We start from the raw sequence: 21761 nt of genomic DNA, 5'->3' as shown, positions 1-21761 counted from the left end.
TGTGGTCTCATACAAGTTTCAGAATGTGTACATATGTGTGTTTTATTAAATGTATTTAGAAACTGTTCTGATTGCATGCAGAGGGTTTGTATGACCCAAAATGATATGATCTTTAACGCTATACTGCTACAATAGGATAGTAGTGTCATGGACAGTAGGTAACATCCTCCATTTGTAGTTATATCTTATGCAGTGGCTGATTCCATCATTAATCCTTAGTTTTAATAAAATGTTTTTGCCAGAAATCAAAAAAATATATGCACTGTGAATGAAGAAAGGTCCTCTGGGCCAGTAGCTCTGCACATTATGAAAAGGATTGAAAAGGATTCTTCACAGCATGGTTGTGAATGGGAAAGAGACGTCTGAGGAACAACTACACAGAACACCTCCTTGTCTAATAACTGTGGCAACTACAGTAATCACATAAAAAAGAATGAGGAAAATACTTATGTATTTCATACTATATTTAATATGATGCATTTTGTTTAATTAGGCTGGCTAATCCTCCTTGTTTCCAACTGGAATCCAGGCTCTTTGCAAAGAAGCACCTGTAGCAGCAGCTGGAAAAGGGGAAATAAAATCATCCTGTGGCCAGACAGCTCTACCGTGCCCATCAGGAATTGGTCCTCAGACAACAGTTTGGGAATTGCTGCTACTGGGAATTCTCCCACTTGCTCCAGGAAAAAAGCAAAATCCAAAATTAAAATCAGACACTGAGGCTAAATAGGCCTAGAGATTTCCTTTGCACTCCTGTCCTTCACTTTGTTCAAAGGGAAAGCAAGCACACAATAAAATTTCTCCTCTAAATAATAATGTATTTTTAAAGGGAGACATTCAAAGTTAGCAAGAAAAAAAAATTAACTAGTAGCATTTTTGGTAGCAGGAAAGCACAACTTACTCTTAACCTTACCTGTCATGCCTGGCTGCCCTGCTCTATTCTATGTAGACCTTACAGTGACATTTACAAGAGTCCTGCTCTCTATTCAGATATAAGGATTCTTGTAAATTTCACTTCACACAGCCTTCCTAAAAGAATGGAGTGGCAAGCACAGTGATGAAAAGTTTTTGGATCTTCTAAGATTAGAGAGGAAAATGGCATCCTGATGTGTTACTTTTTTCATAGCAAATAAGTGGGTTGGAACTCTATTTATTTAAAAGACATTACCAGGACAATGTGACTTGATGATAATACAACTTGAAGGGAGGTAAAACTGTTGGCAGACTGTACTAACCTTAAAAGTGTCTTCAGCTTTTTCAGTGTAGGCCTTGTAGCATATGAAGCAAATTAGGATACAGACAACAGAAAATATCAAGTATTTTTACTACTATAAAATTATGAGACACACTTAACTCAATTATCTCACAGAGACTGATGAATCAGTGAAACAGATTTTAGCTACTTAAATTAAAGCTTAACTTTTTGTAGTGCCTTGTCATAGTTGTTTTCATTCCCCCCACCCCAATTGTATTTTATTTCATGTTTGGGTCCTAGCACAGCTAAATACAACTGAATTATTTTTCCACTGACTTTTTGGAAAACAAATATTTGATCTCATTGATGGATCAAGTATGAATCAGACCTGAATTTAAGCAGAAAGACATGCCTTTCCAACTTATAATAAAGCATATCTAATAATAGTACCTAGCTTTCATATACTGCTTTTATCAGTAAATCTACTTTTATATATTATTATTTATATATATTATTATATATATTCTCATCACACTTTACAACATTAATCAATCTCAATACCCCTAAAAAGTAGGTGGGAAAGATCATTATCCCTATTTTTCAATATTCCTTTTGTACTTAAATCTTTAGAGTACTAAATAACCAACAAAAACTGGTTTGCAAAACAGTCTTTTATTGTATCCGTGCCACACATACTAGTGAAAAATAACACTCCTAAAAAAAAAAAAAGGGGGGGGGGGGGCAAGAATGCTACCTTTCCACAACGTTTTTGTTTTAAATAAAACTTCAAGTACTCTTACATACGTACAAAAAAAATTCTGATCTATCTGCCTCCAACAGGCCACCACAACACACAGTAGATAAAACACAGTGGTTACAAATGTCTTTTGTTATTTCTGTGGCAAGGCAAATGGAGGGAAATGTTTCTATGAAAAAATACTGTGTGCGTAGGAAATTGTCACAATTTTATTTCACATGGATACAAATGATTATACTTAAATCTGAGGCCCTGGTGGCTTGAAATTATATAACAAAATAGAAAAATGGAAAACTAATATCCCCTACACCCTGTTTTAAAGGCAGGCACTACCAAGATTAAGGAGACTCCACAGTGTTGGTAGAGGATAATTACTGTACAAGCCGTATAGCTATAATTACCTTAAGACTAAAATAAAATGCTACAGTCCTTCTAAGGCATAAACAATAATGTCTGCAAACAATATGTACACATCATACATATTTAAAACAAGACGTAATATAAACAATAATGAACAGTATATACATATGTCTCAAATTTTCTTCACTGTCTTGAAATACAATTTTACTACACAAATGATGCAGCAACATATATATATAAATGTACTTGTAACTCTACAGTAAAGTTTTAATTTTTAGTGCTTTTATAGCACATCAGTGTAAACAGTTTTACTTGGCTTTGTTTTATATTTTAAAACATTCCTTGTTGTATTTTCAAGATTTAAAGCAATTTTTCTAATTCTTCCTTTTCACAGAAAACGAAGATTCTGGATGCTGTTTAATCATAAATAATTCATAAAATTAAATACATTCACTAAAAAATAAACTACAAAGTAAAAAATGAAAAATAGATATTTATTGAAAGGGAAAAAGAGAACCATTTCCCCAAGTAGAGCTCTGGTGGTTGAATATTCAGTGCGTTTTGATATATTTTTTAAATTGCTATTGCACTATAACACCCCTTTTTTTTGAAATTCTTTGGGTGTGCTTCCCTGTTCTACCTAAATTAGTTTGATAAAACACACAAACCAATAACCAAGGGCCATGGTTGCTGTAGGAGTGAAGCCTTTAGAATTAGTATCACTCTTCTGTGATACTTCTCTTTAAGGAAAAAAAAACAGTCATTAGTTATGCATGTGCCTTGCACTTTTTATGTAAATACAGTTCACATTGCTGGTCTCATTTGTCCTTGTTTAAGAAAAAAAATTGAGTTCTGATAAATTCAGCTCACTTTCAAAATTTCTGTCCATTTCTTTTCAAAATATTTCCTCATGTTGTGGCCAGCCCTGCCTATGTCAGAATCATCTTCATTAAAGGTTTCACAGTTGTCAAAAACAAGCCTGATGTCTAGAGAAAATGCTTCAGGATTAGGGTACCTGAAAGAACAGAGAGGGTAAGGTTTTTTCTTTTTCTTTTTTTTCCTGAATACTGAGAATCAAAGGGAAAAAAATAAAACCTACATCCATCAGAAGGGAATGTAAAAATACAAATTAATTTACAGGTGACCATAAAATATTCAGTATCTATTATACATCTCAGCCCTTGTCTACACTTACCTGGAGATTTGGCGGCAGTCGACGGAAGTTACACAAACTACGCAGAGTAGCTTGCATAACTCCCGTCGACTGCTGTGCTTCCCTTCTGCGCGGTGTCTTCACTGCACTGCAGTTCCCATCGACGCAGTGTTATGCTAGTTGAGGGGGTGGTTTTACTCAGTCGACTTCCTGATCGATTGAGTGGGTCTACACTGACCACTCAATCGATCCAGAAAGATCCATCTGGCGGTGGCGACTTTGCCGCCATCAGTATAGACATACCCTCAGTTGTTATACTTTTGACATTTCTAGTTTTAATATTAAGTAATTCCAGGAAAATAGTCTTCAGAATAAAGAAGATAATTTCTATGATTATTTTTGATGTTTGCAGAAAGTACAGTCTGTAAAGAAGAATTCCAGGTCTATACTAGAACTGACACCAATTTTCAACCAACACTCTTCCCTCAATAGTTTTCTGGTTAAAGTATTACGGAATTATTCCCATTTACTCCTCCCTTCTTTGGCTGCATCACTTCCTGTTTTAAATGGAACAAAGAGTTCTCTTTTCTTTTCCTGTGATAGCATACAAAGCTTAAATTTCAATGCAAGTAATCTGTACAGCAGCATTTGCCTTGCACAGGACCCATATGCATACTTCTACATAGCAAAGAAAAACCTGCAGCTGGCTCATGCCAGCCAACTTGGGCTCACAAGGCTTGGGCTGCGGGGCTATTTCACTGCTGTGTAGTCTTCCAGGCTCAGGCTGGAGCTTAGCTTTAGGATCCCGCAGAGTGGGAGGTTCCCAGAGCTCGGGCTCCAGCCAGATCCTGGAAGTCTACACAGCAATGAAATAGCCCTGCAGCCCAAGCCTCGTGAGCCCGAGTCAGCTGGCACGGGCCAGCGGGGGGTGTTTCTTTGCTGTGTAGACATACCCTATGTTATCTAAGAGATTGACCCATTCAGTAACTGAGACATACAACAATATTGCTTTATATTTATTTGTATGACTGTAACCATGAGGGGTGAAGCAGAGAGAAAAATAACATCCCAACTTATACATCTGGATACCTTCAGTAAAATGGATTGGATGTTATTTGAACAAAAATGAATGTAATATTATAAATTAGTATATATAAATTTTGCCTTACACTTACTGATCTCACAGTGTGCCAAATCCTGAGCTAGACTAAGCAATGGAAATGCTGCATTTCCACTTTACTGGTGCCACAAACAATGAGGAAAGCACACAAGGGTCTCTGCACCTCTGTATTTTATATCTGCAGATCTGACCTCACTAGCAAGAAACAATCCTGCACTAGAAAAGTCAGTGACAATCCTCCAATTAACTTTCAGTGATGCAGGATTAGGGTCCAGATCTCCACAAATCACTAGTCCTGTCCAGATCAAGTAATAGTAGTGGGGCAGTTGCAGTTATTTTAGCTTGTAACATGCATACGCTGAAGATTTTGTTTCTCAGCCTCATGCCACTGAAGCGCATTTTCCCTATGAGTTAGACTGTACTCCCACTTCATGATTTGGCCCATTATTTGAAATTTAGTCCTAGATCTTCATCACATGGAGAATATTGATGCATTGCGACAGTGAATGACCCAGAAAAGGAGAATTCTATCATTCAGATGGTGATATTTTTGGATATCAATGTACTATCCTGAAAAAAGTATATTCTGCCATTTTTGCAGTCCATATCAAGAAGGCTAAAATCAGATTATGTACAACATTTGATTGCATGAGTTATTGATGTTTGAAAAAGAAATGCATACATTGTATTAACCTTTTTTAATAAGCACATTTGTATATGCATCTTACTGGTTCATAGTATGGAATAGCACAATGACAACTGGCACTCAGATACCACAGCAATGGGCAAATATAAAATAACTAGATAGGGAGAAAACTGATTTCAGAGTCAATAAAGCTTATTGAGTTATTTGGATATATTTGCAAAACTCCCTTAACCTATTTTTATATGACTTCTAAAAGATGTATTTATGCTGTAGTTCATTTTTTGTTCTGGTTTGGATATTTGAAATGCTGAGGTCAACCCTACTGAGTGGTCTAATCATTACCGTAACTACTTAAAAGCACTGCTTTCAATATTAAACCAATTTTTTCAAAAAAAGAAACAAGGAATCAGTTAAAAATGCAACTAAATCCATAACATGACTTATTGGGTCTAGGTACAGAAAAGTCTTGCATAAATACAGTGTATAATCTTAAGTCCATGGGCCAAGTAGCTTCCACTGGTTTTAACAGGAGTTTTCCCTAAGTGAGGAATCCAAAATCAGGCACCATCCATGCTTCAAGTCTTAGGTCTGAGAATGAGTTAAGGATGAGGATTCCCTTATTTCTGTGGGTTTAAGTTGAAGGCTTACAGATTGTCTATACACAGAAGTTGCACCAGATTTTCTTAAATAGCTTTAAAAAACAATTTAGTTAAACTAGGGTACACCCTGTGTGGAGACTCATATTGGTTAAAACCTGGATTGTACCATTTATCAGCTTGCACTTGTAAATTACAGCTGCAAGCTAAGCCAATATAAACCAGGGTTTAACCAACATAGGAATGTCAACAGACAAAAGCTGCAACAGTTTAACTCCAGTCATGTCTACACTATAACTGCTATAGTGGCACAGTTATGGTGCTGCAGTTGTGCCACTGTAGCACTATACTGTAGATGTTTCTTACATCAATGAAAGGGGCTTTTCCGTTGACATGGAAAAATTCTTACTTCAACCGAGCTGCATCTACACTGTGGGTGAAGTTGACCTAACTAACTACAGCATTCAAGGCGTGAAATTTTTCACACCCTGAGCAACGTAGCTAAGTCAATCTAATTTTTAAGGGTAGACCAGGCCTAAATCAGTTGAAAAATTACACCTTTAGCTCAACTGGTACAAACTTTCTGTGTAGACCAGACTTTAAGGGCTGTCGCTCTCCACTGCCTTGTTCTCTGTTATTTACACCAGGACAAAATGGGCATAAGATGTTACCTCATCAGAATTCTATGCTCATGTTGTTGGTTGCATTTTACAACTACTTTGCACTAGTATAAATGACTATGTAAGCTGCAAGGCAGTGGAAAATCTGGCACATAATATTACTTTAGCATTTTGTGGATGAAAATTAGTTTTCAATACAAGAATATAATTTTAAAGGCCTGATTCTGTAAATCAGTATATCAGTAACTTTACTCATGAACAGTCCCATCAACTTCAACAGGAAACCTTACATGACTGAAGTAATTCACGTGCCTACAGTGTTTGCAAGACTATGCCCTTAAACACTGCACACTATACATTCTTGCTAGGCTAGTTAGCTAAGATCCAAATTGTACTCTTAGGACAGGTGGAATTTTAGGATAAAAACGAATCTGGAAGCTTATCTACTTTTGGAGCTAAAACAACATTCATAAAAACCCACACAATTAAAGAGAGGCTTTTTTCCGTTTGTCTCTCTGTTTTTCTATATTTGGTTAGCTTTCCTATCATCTGTGATCGCTTATGCATAACTATTTTCTTAACCTTTTACCGAACTTCACAAATACCTATAGTATAGCAGAAGCAAAACATTTTACTTTTTAATTTGTGCTGGTTGCAGTGATGACATGAGAATTTCATGTTATATTTCCATCATCATCTACTGGGTGGCCAATGTAGTAGCATTAACAGGCAGAACAAATTTTCTGTTTCTTTGCTATTCTCTGTATTGCCTATCCTGACCAGTTACTCTACAGCTTGCCAGACCTATAGTATAGAGCAGACATATATAGCTCTACCTATAGTAGTCATTTACTATTTCATTTCAGAGGAATAATTGAAAAGAAAGGCTATTATAGTTTTGCCTTTTAATAAGTGTGTGTGTTTAAATGTGTCATAGGATCAAATTCAGCTACATGTGGGAGAGTGCCTTGCACTACCCTAGCAAACCCTTCACAGCCTGTTTTGAATGAAGTTAATAGACTCTGAAGAGAGTCCATCTCTTTCTCCTTGATTGAAAGTTGTTTCAATATGGGTTCCTAAGAATGCAGCGATGCACACTGGAGAGAAATGACAGCTGAGATCTTTCCATGTGAAAAAGGGTGAGGGGAAGCGGTGAATAATTTGTTCCTATTATTTATTTTACATTTGTCAAACAAAAGATATAGTTTTGATTTCAGGACTATGAAAGGATTAATCACCATGTGTTGTAATGTTTCATGCTTCCCTTTAGCACGTAGCTTGGAAAGAATTATAACCAGTTTACAGTAATACTTAAAGGGACAACATCAACTTTAAAAAGTCACATTCCTGTTTTGAAGTTAAAAAATAAACAAAACAACACACACACAACCCAAAAGACTACTAAAACTGAAATAATTTTTTAAAAAATTATTGATTTTTCAGTTTCTTTGTGCATTTGAGAGCACTTTGTGAACAGTCAGTTTTACTACATTCTCTGTGAAATTTTTCCTCATCTTCCTCCTGGTGTTTGAAAGGGTATTTTACCCAGGAACAGGGAAAAAGAGAAATATTTCTTTTAAATATATATGAAATTGTGAAGAAAAATGGTTACTACTACCATGCCATAACTGTTGTTCTTCAAGATGTGTTGTTCATATCCATTTCACATTAGGTGTGCGCGCGCCGCATGCACCATTGCCTGAGATCTTTCCCTCAGTTTCTGGTATCTGTTGGCCCGGCTCTAGCGCCCTCTGGAGCCACATGCTCAAGCACTGATATAAGGGGCGCCACTGGCCATGCACCCTCTCAATTCCTTCTTGTCGGACAACTCTGACAGAGGGGTAGGAGGGTGGGATTGGGGAATGGACACGAGTAACATCTCGAAGAACAACATTTACGGAAGGTTAGTAACCATTTTTCCTTCTTGCTCATGTCCATTTCACGTTAGGTGACTCACAAGCACTACACCTCAAGAAGTGGGCTTGGAGTTCATGGACATGCTGACTGCAATACTGCTCTTCCGAACCTAGTGTTGTCTTGAGCCTGTTGCGCAATGGCATGGTGGGATGCAAAGGTTTGTACTGACAACCAAGTTGTAGCCCTGCTAATGTCTTGGATTGGAACCTGCGTGAGAAATGCTGCTGAAGAGGCCAGAGCTTTTGTGGAGTGAGAGGTTAGGATGGCTGGAGGTGGGACATTCGCCTGTTTCTGGCATGCTAGAATACAGGTGGTTATCCAGAACGAGATCCTCTGAGCTGACACTGGAAGCCCTTTCATCCTTTCTCCTACTGCTACAAACAGTTATATGGATTTGCGAAAGGGTTTTGTCCTGTCAATATAGAAGACAAGAGCATGCCTAACATCCAATGAGTGAAGATGCTGCTCTTCAGAGTTCCTATGAGGCTTCAGGTAGAAGACTGGGAGGAGAATAGCTTGGTTACTATGAAATTGTGAAGCCACCTTTGACAGGAAGGCTAGGTGGTGGTGCAGCTGGATCTTGTCCTTGAAGAATACCGTATATGGTGGTTCTGATGTAAGATTACAGAGACCCTTCTAGCTGATATGATCACCACTAGAAAGGCTACCTTCCAAGAGAGAAGTAGTTGAGAGCATGAAGCTAGTGGTTAGAACCAGACCTGTGAGCCTCAACAGAACCAGGTTTAAGTCTCAGGGAGGAATCGGCTTGTGGTGGATGGAGGGCTGAGATCACTGCTAAATGCACCTTGATAGATGCAAAGGCCAGACCTTGTTGTTTTAAATGGAACAAGGAGTCCAAGATAGCCTGCAGGGAAGAATGAGCCAGAGAGAGGCCTCACTGAGATGCCCATATTGAGAAGCATTTCCATTTGAACAGGTAGGTAGCCCTGGTGGACAGTTTCTTACTACCTAGCAAGATCTGTCAAACTTGCTCTGAACAGAACTGAACCTAGAGAAGCAGACAAGTAGCATCCATGCTGTTAGGTGAAGGGAGGCAAGGTTTAGGTGAAGCAACTGACCGTGGTCTTGTGAGATCAGGTCCACATGGAGCAGGAGCAGAAGAGGGGATGCTACTGATAGATCCAGTGGCATGCCGAACCAGTTGTTGGTGTGACCATGCCGGGGCTAAGAGAATAACTTGCGCTTTGTCCTGCTTGATTTTCAGGAAGACCTGGTGAACCAGAGAGACGAAGAACAAACGTAGGGCAGGGACCCTGACCATGGGAGTGGGATGGTGTTGGAGAGGGAGCCTGGACTGTGCCCGCGCAGTGAGCAAAACTGATGGCACTTCCTGTTCTGCTTAGTTGCAAACAGGTCTACCTGGGGAAACCCCCACCTTTGTAAGATGAACCCGACAATTTCTGGATGAAGGGATCACTTGTACTGAGAGGAAAAGGATTTGTTGAGGTGATCCGCCAGTGCATTCTAGGCACCCGGAAGATGTGGATGAAGTGCTTCACACAAAAGTCCCACAGACAGATGGCCTCCTGACACAATGCACCTCCGTTTGTTGATATAGAATATGGCCACGGTACTGTCTGTCAGAACTCACATCACTTTGCCTGAGATCTGGGGGAGGAACAATTGGCGTACTAAACATACAGGTAGGAGTTCTCTGATGTTTATATGCAGGGAGAGTTCCTCTGGGGACCATAGGCCCTGAGTTCTGAGACTGTTGAGGTGGGCTCCCCAATCTAGGTCTGATGTGTCCGAGACTAGAGACACTGACGTCTGAGGGGGTGGCAAAGGGAACCCTCCTCATTACCAACCTCAGGTCCTTTCACCAGTCCAAGGAGGCAAGAACCATGGGAAGAATAGTGAGCACCAAGTCCAAGTGGTGTCTGTTCGGGGAATAAATGGACAGTAGCCACGTGTGTAGGGGCCTGAAGCACAATCTTGCATGCCGAACCACGTAAGTACATGCAGCCATGTGCCCCAGTAATTTGAGACTGACTCAGGCAGTCATAATTGGATGGACCATGACCTTGAATATCGGGTCCAACGTAGACTGGAACCAGACCTCCGGAAGAAAAGCTCTGCCTGGTTCAAATCAAGCATTGCTCTAATAAATTCTATTCTCTGAACTGGAACAAGAGTTGACTTTTGCTCATTTATCAAAAGACCCAGCACTTGGAATGTGGCTTGGAGCATGCTGATGCTGTGAGTCTCTGATCGACCATTGATTAGTCAGTCATTGAGGTGCGGGTAGACCTGTACACTTCTCCATCTGAGGTAGGTTACTACTACTGCCATACACTTTGAACACTCAAGAGGCTGCAGATAGGCTGAAGGGAAGACAGTGAATTGGTAGTGGCATTGGTTTACAATGAATCTGAGAAATCTTTTGGGCCACACAGAAGATAGACATGTGGAAGTGTGCGTCCTTTAAGTCAAGAGCAGCGTACCAGTCTCCTAGATCCAGGGAGGGAATGACGGAAGCCAGGGAGACCATGCAGAACCTCGGTTTCTTGTTGTTGAGGCAACACAGGTCCAGAATGGGCTGGAGGCCCCCCCTTGGCCTTCGGGATTAGGAAACATCAGGAGTAGAACCCTTTCAAATCTTGAGAAACCTCCTTCACAGCCCCCATGCATAGGAGAGATTGCACCTCTGGGGTGAGAAGTTGCTTGTAAAAAGGGTCCCTGAGAAGGGAAGGGGATGGAGCGGTGAGAGGGAAGGAGAGGTGGATAAAAACTGTAGGGTATAGCCTGTTGTTACTGTACTTAATACCCAGTGGTACAAAGTTATGCAGGACCACGCTGGACTGACATGGGACAGAAGGTCCAAAAATAAAGGGGAGGCCAGATCTGAAGCAGAAACTAGCAGAGCGCCCTTGGATATACTTTCAAGAGGCCAGCTTGGGCGCACCAGAGATACCTATGAGACCCCGACTGGGAGGTTGAGGTGGACAGGAATGACTGACGTTTGTAACCTTTATCGGAGGCAGTGCTGAGAAACAAGATAACTGTTGATGAGTTCTAGAGGGGTAGCCGTGTTAGTCCGTTTTTAGCAAAACAGCGAGAGTCCTGTGGTGCCTTAAAGACTAACAAATTTATTTGGGTATAAGCTTTCATGGGCAGAAATCCACTTCGTCGGATGCATGAAGTGGAAACTTCAGTTTGGTAGGTATATATACATGTGCAAGGATGAGTGAGGAGGGCAAGTGTTAACAAGGTAAATTCAATTAGGGTGGATGAAGCTATTCACAACAGTTGATGAGAAGGTGTGAATGTCAAAAGAGGGAACATTATTTTTTTGTCATGGGCTAGCCACTCCCAGTCTCTATTCAGACCTAATCTGATAGTGTCAAGTTTGCATATGAGTTCCAGCTGTGCAGTTTTGCACTGGAGTTTATTTTTGAAGTTTTTTTGTTGAACTATGGCAACTTTCAAGTCTGTTACTGAGTGTCCAGGGAGATTGAAGTGCTCTCCTACTGGTTTTTGAATGTTACCATTCCTGATGTCTGATTTGTGTCCATTTATTCTTTGTATAGACACAGTCCGGTTTAGCCAGTGTACATGGCAGAGGGGCATTGTTGGTACATGATGGCATATATATCACATTAGTAGATGTGCAGTTGAACGAGCTCCTGATGGTGTAGCTGATGTGGTTAGGACCTATGATGGTGTCACTTGAGTAGATATGCAGTCAGAGTTGGCAATGGGGTTTGTTGCAAGGATATGTTCCTGGGGTAGTGTTTCTGTTGTATGGTGTGCAGTTGCTGGTGAGTATTTGCTTCAGGTTGGGGGACTGTCTGTAGGTGAGGATTGGCCTGCCTCCCAGGGTTTGTGAGAGTGAGGGATCGTCTTCCAGGGTAGGTTGTAGATCTTTGATGATGTGTTGGAGAGATTTTAGCTAGGAACTCTAGGTGATGGCTAGTGACGTTCTGTTGTTCTCCTTGTTGGGTCTGTCCTGTAGTAGGTCCTGCGATGGATTGTTGGACCTTGTGAGGAAGCCCCAAGAACTGGAGTCAAGAACAATGCCTCATGATGACAGCAGAGGCTATTGTATTAATTGCCATGTCTGCTGCATCCAGAGCCACCTGGAGAGACATCCTAACAACATTCTTACGTTCCTCCGAGAGAGCTGCAAATTGCTGCCTTGAATCTTGAGGCAGAGTGTTTTTTTTAACTTAGCCAAGGAATCCCACATATCTCCCCAGCAAAGCTTGCTGGTTGGACACATCCTGTTGAAAAAACCTCTCCCCCAGACAGGTTTATTTTTTTCCATGTCTTTTTGTTTGGGGGTAGTGCTCACCTGTCCCTCTCATTGACTGCTGACATAAAGAGGGACCCTGAAAGGATGAGGGGGACTCAGATCTACTTGCTGGCACATAATATTTCTTTTCTGCTCTCTTTGAAGTATGGGACAGAGAAAGAGGAGTTTGCCAGAAGACCTTGACCGGACCCATTACAGCTTCCTTAATGAGTAAGGCCACTTTGGAGGAAGCTGCTGCAGCCAGAATGTCAATAAGGCTGTGGGATGTTTCCCTAAGTGCCTCAATTTCCAGCCCCTAGTTAGCTGCTATATGCTTCAAAAGGTCCTAATGGGCCCTGAAATTATCCTGCGGAAGCGAGCTACTGGGTCCCAGGATGGCTTCGGTGGAGCAGGAGGCTTGCACCAGAGGAGGGGCTCCTTCCTCATCTTCAATACCCATGACATTTCATGGAAGGCACATCCTGAATGTCAGAACCTGAGTCTGGGTCCAGTGCTGAGTGGGAAGGGGAGGTAGCACACCTTTCTGAAACCACCAAGTAGGATCAATGGGAGGGAGGACCCGGTACCAGGGGAAAACTCAAAGGGTTCCAGTATGGCCACTGACCTGTTTGGCCAGGTGCCAGAGGGAGGACCCACACAGAGATCCGATGGTACACAGGCTGGGTACTGGTCGTGACCTTTAGGCTGCATGTAGGGTTCCGCTTCAGATTCAGACGAAGAGTCCTCTCACAGTGACCATGGTGGAGTGTACCCCTTTCTGCCTCTCTATGATGCCGAGGGTCCAGGGACTGGCGGCAGACTGGAAATGACTGTGACAATGGGATCAGGGCTGGCTTGCCCTTAGAAGGTGCTGAGAGGCCTGGTGCTGAGAAAGAGCTCGACACTCCCTGCTCTTGGTCATCAGAGTTAGCAGCTGGCCTGTCAGAGTTGAGGGGACTGGGAGGAATAGTAAATCCCAGGCCGCTAGAAAAGCCTCTGGGGCCGAAGGGACAGTCAGGCCACAGGAACCGTGGTGGCTCCCAGGTGTCAGAGGGAGGGTCCCACACTGGATTCAACGCTCTGGGTGGAGTCAATGGTGCCACCATGGGACTGGGGGTGGAGGAGTGGCCCAGCATGGGTAGCATGCTTGTCCTTTTTCTGCACCTCTGAGCGTCCTCTGTCAATGCGCTACTTTTTGTGCCTCTTCCTTGGTACCGGAGATGGTGAACAGTGCTGGGAAGAGCACAGTGCCAGCCGAGCACTTCACACTGAAGCCAAAGTGCTTAGCGCAGAATTGGAGCACCTTGGCTCTGAAGCTGCCAGAGAGTGGCTTCCATTAGGATACTTTTGAGTCTTATTTCTCTGTCCTTTTTAGTGCGGGATCTAAAATCTTGACAGATCTGACACTTGTCCCTCATGTGAGTTTCTCCCGAGCACTTCAAGCAACTGGAGTGCAGGTTGCTCACAAGCATAGGTTTGCCACAGGAGGCCCAAGATTAGAACTCCAGGGATCCGGCATGCTTGGCCCCCAGGGTGAAAGAGCATCCTTCAATGATAGGGACTATCTATCTATGTACACTAAACACTAACTACAACATCTATTACACTAAAAACTATGTTTAAAACAACAATTAAGAACTAGAGTCCAAAAACTACTGGGAAGAAGCCTCCCAAAGAAAGAGCGGTCGTTCCAGCAACTGTCACAGACAGTAAGAAGGAACAGAGTGCATGGCCAGCAGCACCCCTTATATCAGTGTATGAGCACACAGTTTCAGAGGGCGCTAGCGCCAGCCCAGCTGATACCTCTGAGGGAAAAATTTCTGGCAATGGTGCATGCAGCACACACATCCCTAACATGGAATGGACATGAGCAAGCACTCGAAGAACCATACAAAATAGCAGAGGGACTCCAGGGCATGAATAGCATCTGAAATTATCTTGAATTCCTTCCCTCCCCCCCAAAGTGACTAGATTTCAAGTTGATTGTGTCCTTTTAATTTTTTTGCTGAACTTTCACAAATGTAATGTACAATACGTTTACTTACTGTCCGCTGATTAGCTTCTCTCTGATGGTGGAAAAGTCCATAGGTTTTTTAATAACCTTCTTATAACCAGGAACAAGTTTCAAGTTTACAGGAAGTAGGAAAGGCCATGCATCTTCATGAGTTTCCAATTCAGACAGAATTATGCTAAATAAAACAAGGTTTTAAATCAATGTATTCAGCTGAACAGCATTTGGACAGGATGTTCACTGTTATGTACATTCACATTTTGTTGTGAGTCTATTAACTTTATGAGGGACAGCATAGTATTGTCATGAATAGTGCTGAACGCATTGAGAGTACTCAGTAAGTAACCTTTCTCGTTAATGTTCACTTTATCATTTATATTTCTTTAAAGCAAGTTCTCTAGGAAGAAATTCAGATTATTTTTTCAAACAGAATAAAATGAAATCCATCCATATAAATTTTGCACGGGGTGCAAAACATAGCCCATTTGCTTCTACACAAATCACACAAGTGCTACTAACTTTCTAGAACAGTCTAAAGCAGTGGTTCCCACCTTTTTGGCTCAAGGGCCACAGATACAATTTTTACAATCTTAACAGGCCACCTCCTCACTGATCTCCCATCTCTCTGGCTGCAGCAGGGAAACTGCACACATCCCATAGCCCTGTGCACTCCACCTGGGTTCCTAGGCAGTGGCTCCCTTCTGCAGCCAGGGGGACGGAAGATCAGCGCTCCCCTCCCTCTGGCTCCAGCAGGGACCCCAGCACCTAGGGACCTAAGCAGAGCGCATTGCTTTCTGCTGGAGCCAGGGAGCACTGATCTTCTGTCCCCTTGGCTGCAGCAAGGAGCTTGCACTGGTCTTGTAGCCCCACGGAAAAATGTTCCACATAGGTCCTTAGGCAGTGGCTCCTTTCTGCAGCCGGCAGGAGGGGAGCCACAGGCCACTTTCAAAGCCCTGATGGGCCACTTTTGGCCCCCAGGTCACAGGTTGGGAACCACTGCTCCAAAAAGGCTTAATTAGCCCATTTGCCAGTGAGAGCCAACTAGCCAGGGGTGCTGGAACGCAGCGGGGAGGCAGTGGGGCCATGGCCCCCTCACTTTTTAACATGGGCACAGTAGCCTCAAGCAGATGTGATGGGCTGTGTTTCACAGCAGGGAGCTGATAAGGTGATCAGCTCCCCCACCGAGAGCACAACCCCTGCCAGTGGCACCAGCCTCTTCTCAGTGGGGTGGGAGGCCTGTGTTGGACCTTAGCCTCCCCCCTTCACCACACTATAGTGCCCCTCATTTCGTGGGGCAGAATGCTTCTTTGACATGTACTGGGTATCCTGATTTGCTACGCTTTTAGCAAGTTGTAGACAACACTTCTCTCCTCAGTGTCCTCCTGCTAGCTCTTTTTAGTACACAGGAGAAAAGGGGGTGGGATTTCATGGCTACGCTCTCATGAGGACACAAAAGTTTTGCAATAGGTAGCTCTAGCTGGTACTCTCACCACACACACACTTCCAGTCTCCAATGGCTGCAGCCAAATTATTACTGCCTCCTGTGTGGGGCACCATAGGGAACAGGGCTCTGTGCTCTCTCCCCCACAAGCACTAACAGAGCACCAGGCACTATTTGGCTTCAAACAAATGCTTATCCAAATGTAGACTATAATCACTCTAACAAAAGACAGACATTACCTGCATATAGCCAGGTCCTTGGATTCATCTCTTTTAGGTTTCTTAATAGGAGTGAAGCTTTCTTGTTTTAATTGGTTAACAGAAATATTTTCATCCATTTTTCTTTTTTTGGGGTCTGTTTTTCCTCTTTTTAAAGAGCTACTTGTAGTTGCAGAGTCTTCATCCTCCGTATCTCCTGTTAAAGACAGTTTCCTGCCTCTCTTTTGTTCGTTACTTTTTTTCCCTTTTATTTGAAGTTTTTTTATTTTTAGGGTTTGACCACTTGCCTACAGTAGAGAAAATCCAAGTAGGTAACAAAACAAAACAAGATTACAAAGAAATTTGTGTTATTTATAAGCACAAACGGCATTAAAACAATCGCTGCATTTAATATGACATACAGAGAACAGATAGATTACTTACTTCTTCATGATCTCGAAAGATATAGATTCATAAGACAATATCATAGAACAGAAGTGATAGGAATTTTTGGTCCTCAATTTAGAACACTATAAAGGCACCTGATTTCCAGAAAATATTGAACAACCATGCTCTAAACACTAGGCCATTTTATGGCATCTTAAAGTTGAGCACATAAAAGTTGAGGCAAACAAAAATCACTAATCTCTCTGGAAAAATCTTGGCTATAGTCTTAATTCAAAAGTTCACTGGAGTACTTTAAAGCTCTAGAAATTTCTGGACAGTTCCCCTGCCCCAATCCTCTCCACCTTATAACATACTATGTAACTGAGGAAGCAGATTTAATCTTGGAGTAAAGGTAAAACCTTATACATAACCACGGTGAATTGTCACAACGGTTGTAAACAGTTATAAACTAATGCTAAACAGCAATATATAAAGATGGGGAGTTAGAGGAGTATATTAGGATGAGTCCTATTTTAACAGCTTCACTTTTGATATTGAAAAAAGAGTAAACAGCACACATTAAATTTACAGCTAAAACTGAATTGTGAGGAGTTGCAAATCCCAGCATGGCAAAATAAAAATATAAAAGGAGACAGAGATTAGAAATATGGGCTGAAAAAAAGCCATAAAATTTAATCTGAGAAAATGAAAAATCTGGATACATTTGGATTAAAATAATCTAGATTCATATACCCCATGAAAATGAGAAACCTGGAGAGTAGTAATACTGAAAAAGACATAAGGGTAATAATGGACAACAAATTAGACACGCATTTACACGGCAATATGGCTGGAAAAAAGACAATTCAATTTCAGACTACATATTCAAAAAATGAAAAGGCCAGGGAAAAGTAATGGTCTTCCTCTAAATTACTTTGGTACAACCACACCTGGAATATTGTATTTGTTTCTGGCCATTAATACTGAAAAGACATTGAAAATTGTGGAAGATTTAAAAAAAGATCAATAGACAAGGAATTGATTGCTTTACGCAGAAATATTAGAAGAGTTAGATATATAAGGTATGTGTAGTATGGCTAAGACACAACTAAGGAAAAACATGAAGGAAGTCTACAAATACATGAACATCAACAGATTTATAATTTGCATCCATGAAGTTCCATTTAGCTCCCTAGGCAGAGATGATAATCTCCAAAATGTCCCCTAATTGATAAGAGAATAAGGATGTCTTTAAGTGAAAAATCTCAACTAAACATTATAGACTCATCAGAAAATATCTATATAAACAGGGTTTGGGTGTTGATAGTACCAAAAAACCCGACGACATCTTAATTCATCACTCTAATCTTAATAGGGATTTCCCAAAATCTAGAAGTCAAGCACCTAAAACTACTGAAGAGAGTACACTGAAATTTTCCTAAACACCTCCAACCAACTATTCTCCAGCCAACATATTATAAGATTAAGATAATATCAATGAATAAAAAGGGACACTACCAAAATAAAATCTATGTATTAAAAATTCTGGTGTGTTACACAATCTCAGATAATTTAAACAAGATTTTTTAAAATCATATTTAGATTTCCTAATATTTGCTGTTTGTTGACTTTCTACACTTTATTCATATTTGTGTGGTAAATTTTGCTTCTTGTTTCTCATGCAAAATGCTGCTATGTTTTGGGGGCAAATAGTAAGAAAATGTTTAAATAAACCCAAGACCAATTTCACCGACATTTTAAAACGCAGTTTTCTAACATTTGTGTTACGTTTTTGTAAAAAGCTATTACTTTTTCAACCCCATGCTTGTGGTCTAGTGTTTCCATCTGTATGTATTTTATTTACTAGTGGGATACAAGCAATAATGATGCTGGAGGTCCTTTTTGATATCTGGTTTTCTATTTAGTTATCTAAAAAACTATATATTACACATTTTTTCAGAGTAGGATTATGCAGAATTATGTACCTAGTTATATCATTTTCCTATCTATGGCATGAATGTCAAACACGTTGCTTAAACATTTTGGCCCTGATAAAGCTGGAAGAGCTGAAATTTTGGGGCCGTTTGTATAAGATGTAAGAAAATATGAATGAATTATAAGTGGGAAAAAAAACTGGGGCAGAATTCCTTAGCTTTAAAAACACAATACTGCAAAGGTTTATACAGGATTTTGATTTTACTATGCTATTACCATACAATGGTTTCTAGTTTTTCTTGTTCTACATATAGGGAAATACTCTAGTGTCATTCACACATACCTGTGTGTGACAATTATTTCAAAATGCTGACTTAATGGTGATCGCACTGTGGGTCCTTCAGATGAAAATTCAATTTAAGAGGCAAGGGAATGGACTCAAGGACAAAAGACATGAGGTACTCTGAACTCGCAATTAAATTAATGGGAGCTAAGGGTGCTCAGTGCCTTCTTAATGTCACTTGCCACCTGACAGTGTCAGGTCTTGAGTAAAGTTAATGGCAGTTTTGCCTGAGTAAGCCCTATTTGGACTTGGTCAAACTGATACTCCTGAAACAGTTATTTTATCTGGAATCAGTCTGCAGAGGTAACTAGTCAATGCCACACAGAAGTATCCTAGATAAAAGTGTTTCCCTAATGCAAAATAAATGTGGTATTACCATTATATATGGTAACATTAAGATTGTAAATGTATTGCAGGCATGCATATTTATAAAACTTGTTGGCTGAACATTCATAATAATAAAGCAGACAAAGATTTATAATAAAACCTGCAATCAGATGAAAGTTGCCTAGTTTGGATTTTTGTTACAAGGGAAAAGGTTTATGAAGTTTTCAGCAAATTTGGGTTCAGTTTTAAGTTAAACGGTAAATCAATCCAGGCTAAGGTGGACATCATGATAAATTTGGTGGCTTTACAGAATTTTAGACCCAAAACCAACAAATCTGGGAGTCCTATCTGAGTTTCACCTTAATTTTCTGGCTTCCTTTATACCCAAAAGTTTCAGTAAATTTAGGAGGGAGGAAGGAAACCCATGATAAAAGGTACAGGGTGCTTTATACAGTTTAACACTGTCCATATCAATGCATCATTTAAGGAACACTATTAAAACAAAGTGGTAGATTCTCCATCTCTTCACCTCTTCAGTTCAGGACTGCATGCCTTTCTGAAAGATATGCTTTTGCCAAATACAAGTTATGCTTTAGTCATACACGTTTTTGGGCTGAATAGAGGGTAAGAGTGAAATGTAATAAGCTGTGATATACAAGAGGTGTTAAGACTCTATTCTTCTCTTGCAGTACTTTATGGCATCCCTAACAGTTTCCTAACCCAGTGTACGGCATGCAGATTGCTGCTCTATTTTAGATGTTTGTCAAGTTGTCAGCAATTGCTGAAGAAGCACAGAACTCTTAACTCAGATACTGGAGGGTCAAAAACATTTCAATTAATGTTTAGGTTTAGTATTACCTTTGCTATGCAGGCAGGACAAAACCAGTCACCATCTGGTATAGTAGTGATCTTGGGTCTATGGCAGTATGTATGACAGCCTTTGTCACAGCCATCACAAAGAAGCAGAAGTTCCTCATTATCTCCCTTTCGACATATTTGGCAGTACTACAATACATGAAAATTTGCTTTAATTCAACGAGCTTCCCTTAAAAAACATTCCTGAAATGTAATAGTATGTGCCACTGGAGAATAGTTTCCATATCATCTTACATATGTAGAGTAGCCACACCAATACTTGTGTATACATATATGTATTTCTATAATTCTCTCTCTCTCTCTCTATGTATGTGGATCACTACGTAATAAGTTGTGGTCGCACTAGGATATCTGCATGGCTCATGTACAGTGTGGGGAATTAAGCCAAAGGCCAAATGCTTACATATTTGAAAAAACACATCTACATTTAACACTGATGTCAAAGCATACAAAGCAATGAATACCTTTACTCATTTGCTTAAATGCTGAAGTGAAGCAGAGGTATTAGATAACCACAAAAGCCTTGGTAGTACATATGCTATCTCAAGGACTCTCTCTCCATGCCCTATGGTGGAAGTCACAATCAGTTACAATGCTCTTGTTGTATGTCCCCAGGGCTGAAATCCTAGGGAATCCTTAAAGGAGATCTCTCTTCTGGAATTTACTGTCTTATGATCTGCCAGTGCCAAGACTGGCAGCCTTTAAGATGCAACAAGATAATTGTTTAGTCTCACTTTGGGTTTTTCATCTGGTTCAGTAGCTGGGCAGGCATTTACTGTCTGCAGATAGAAGATGAGTTCCCATCAGTGCTGTGCCCTGTGTGGCTAGGCATTGGTGATAATTATTGATGGGTTTTTCATTGTGTAGGACATTTAATCAATTTTAATTTTGCATAAAACCAAGTTCAGGTATAAAAAAGGACATGACCAAAATTACTGAATAAAATACCATCATGAACACTTTTACTATTATGCAAAAAGGAGGCGTGATGCAAAATCATAACAAAAATCATAATGTTTTCTTCTTCCCTTGCAAATGCTGTATGTTACCCTTTTCTGGCTTTAAGTTGGCCTTATACTGGGCATACGGCTGGGAGCATGTAAGTGGAGCTTTATTTAAGAAGTGATGGAGTGAGCTGTGTAGAAAAAGAATGAGACACAGCATCACTAAGGTTTGTGGGGCAAAGCAGTCTGAATTTTTTCTTTTGCATATGTTAATTGCAAGATCTGGTATGTTATTTGGTTTATAGAACTGTATCAATTACTTTTCAAAATTAGTACAATATTTTAGGAAAATAATCAGTAAGAACCTGATCCAAATCCCCTGGAAGTCAATGGGAAAAATGTAATAGGATTTGGATCAGCTCCTAAATTAACTTAATACTAGCACTAAAATAATTCTAATTCATTATTAATTTTCCCACAGTCTCCAGGAAATTGTGATGCCCTTATATGTCTGGAGTTGTTTCTGGTTACAACTTTTTTTTTTTGGTTGAAGTCTTAGTAAATTCATTGCAAAAAGGTACACTAGCAACAACCGGATATAGAATTTACACTAACGATACAGCATTAAGATCAAATAAGGGCATGCTTTAGTGGTTGGTTACGACAAGTCTCAGATGCATGCAG

General features: G+C 40.4%; 1 protein-coding gene across 16 annotated transcripts in view; it reads right to left on the bottom strand.

Annotated features, from left to right (window-relative positions):
* Positions 1-1304: 1304 nt before the first annotated feature.
* Positions 1305-21761, bottom strand: part of BAZ2B (bromodomain adjacent to zinc finger domain 2B) — a 242880-nt gene continuing 222423 nt past the window's right edge. For all 16 annotated transcript variants that reach the window (XM_067549392.1, XM_067549391.1, XM_067549407.1 and 13 more), the window contains 4 exons: positions 20116-20262; positions 16308-16573; positions 14662-14805; positions 1305-3324 (listed from right to left, as the gene is read on the bottom strand). In XM_067549392.1, the coding sequence (XP_067405493.1) occupies positions 3171-3324; positions 14662-14805; positions 16308-16573; positions 20116-20262 (711 nt within the window). In that variant the 3' untranslated portion in view covers positions 1305-3170. The remainder of the gene's footprint in view (positions 3325-14661; positions 14806-16307; positions 16574-20115; positions 20263-21761) is intronic.

The sequence above is a fragment of the Emydura macquarii genome, unplaced genomic scaffold (assembly GCF_026122565.2).
Source record: "Emydura macquarii macquarii isolate MOO-44397 ecotype Brisbane River unplaced genomic scaffold, CSIRO-AGI_Emac_v2 contig_1253, whole genome shotgun sequence".
NCBI classification, from domain to species: domain Eukaryota; kingdom Metazoa; phylum Chordata; order Testudines; family Chelidae; genus Emydura; species Emydura macquarii.
This window is presented reverse-complemented; position numbering and strand designations above follow the sequence as displayed.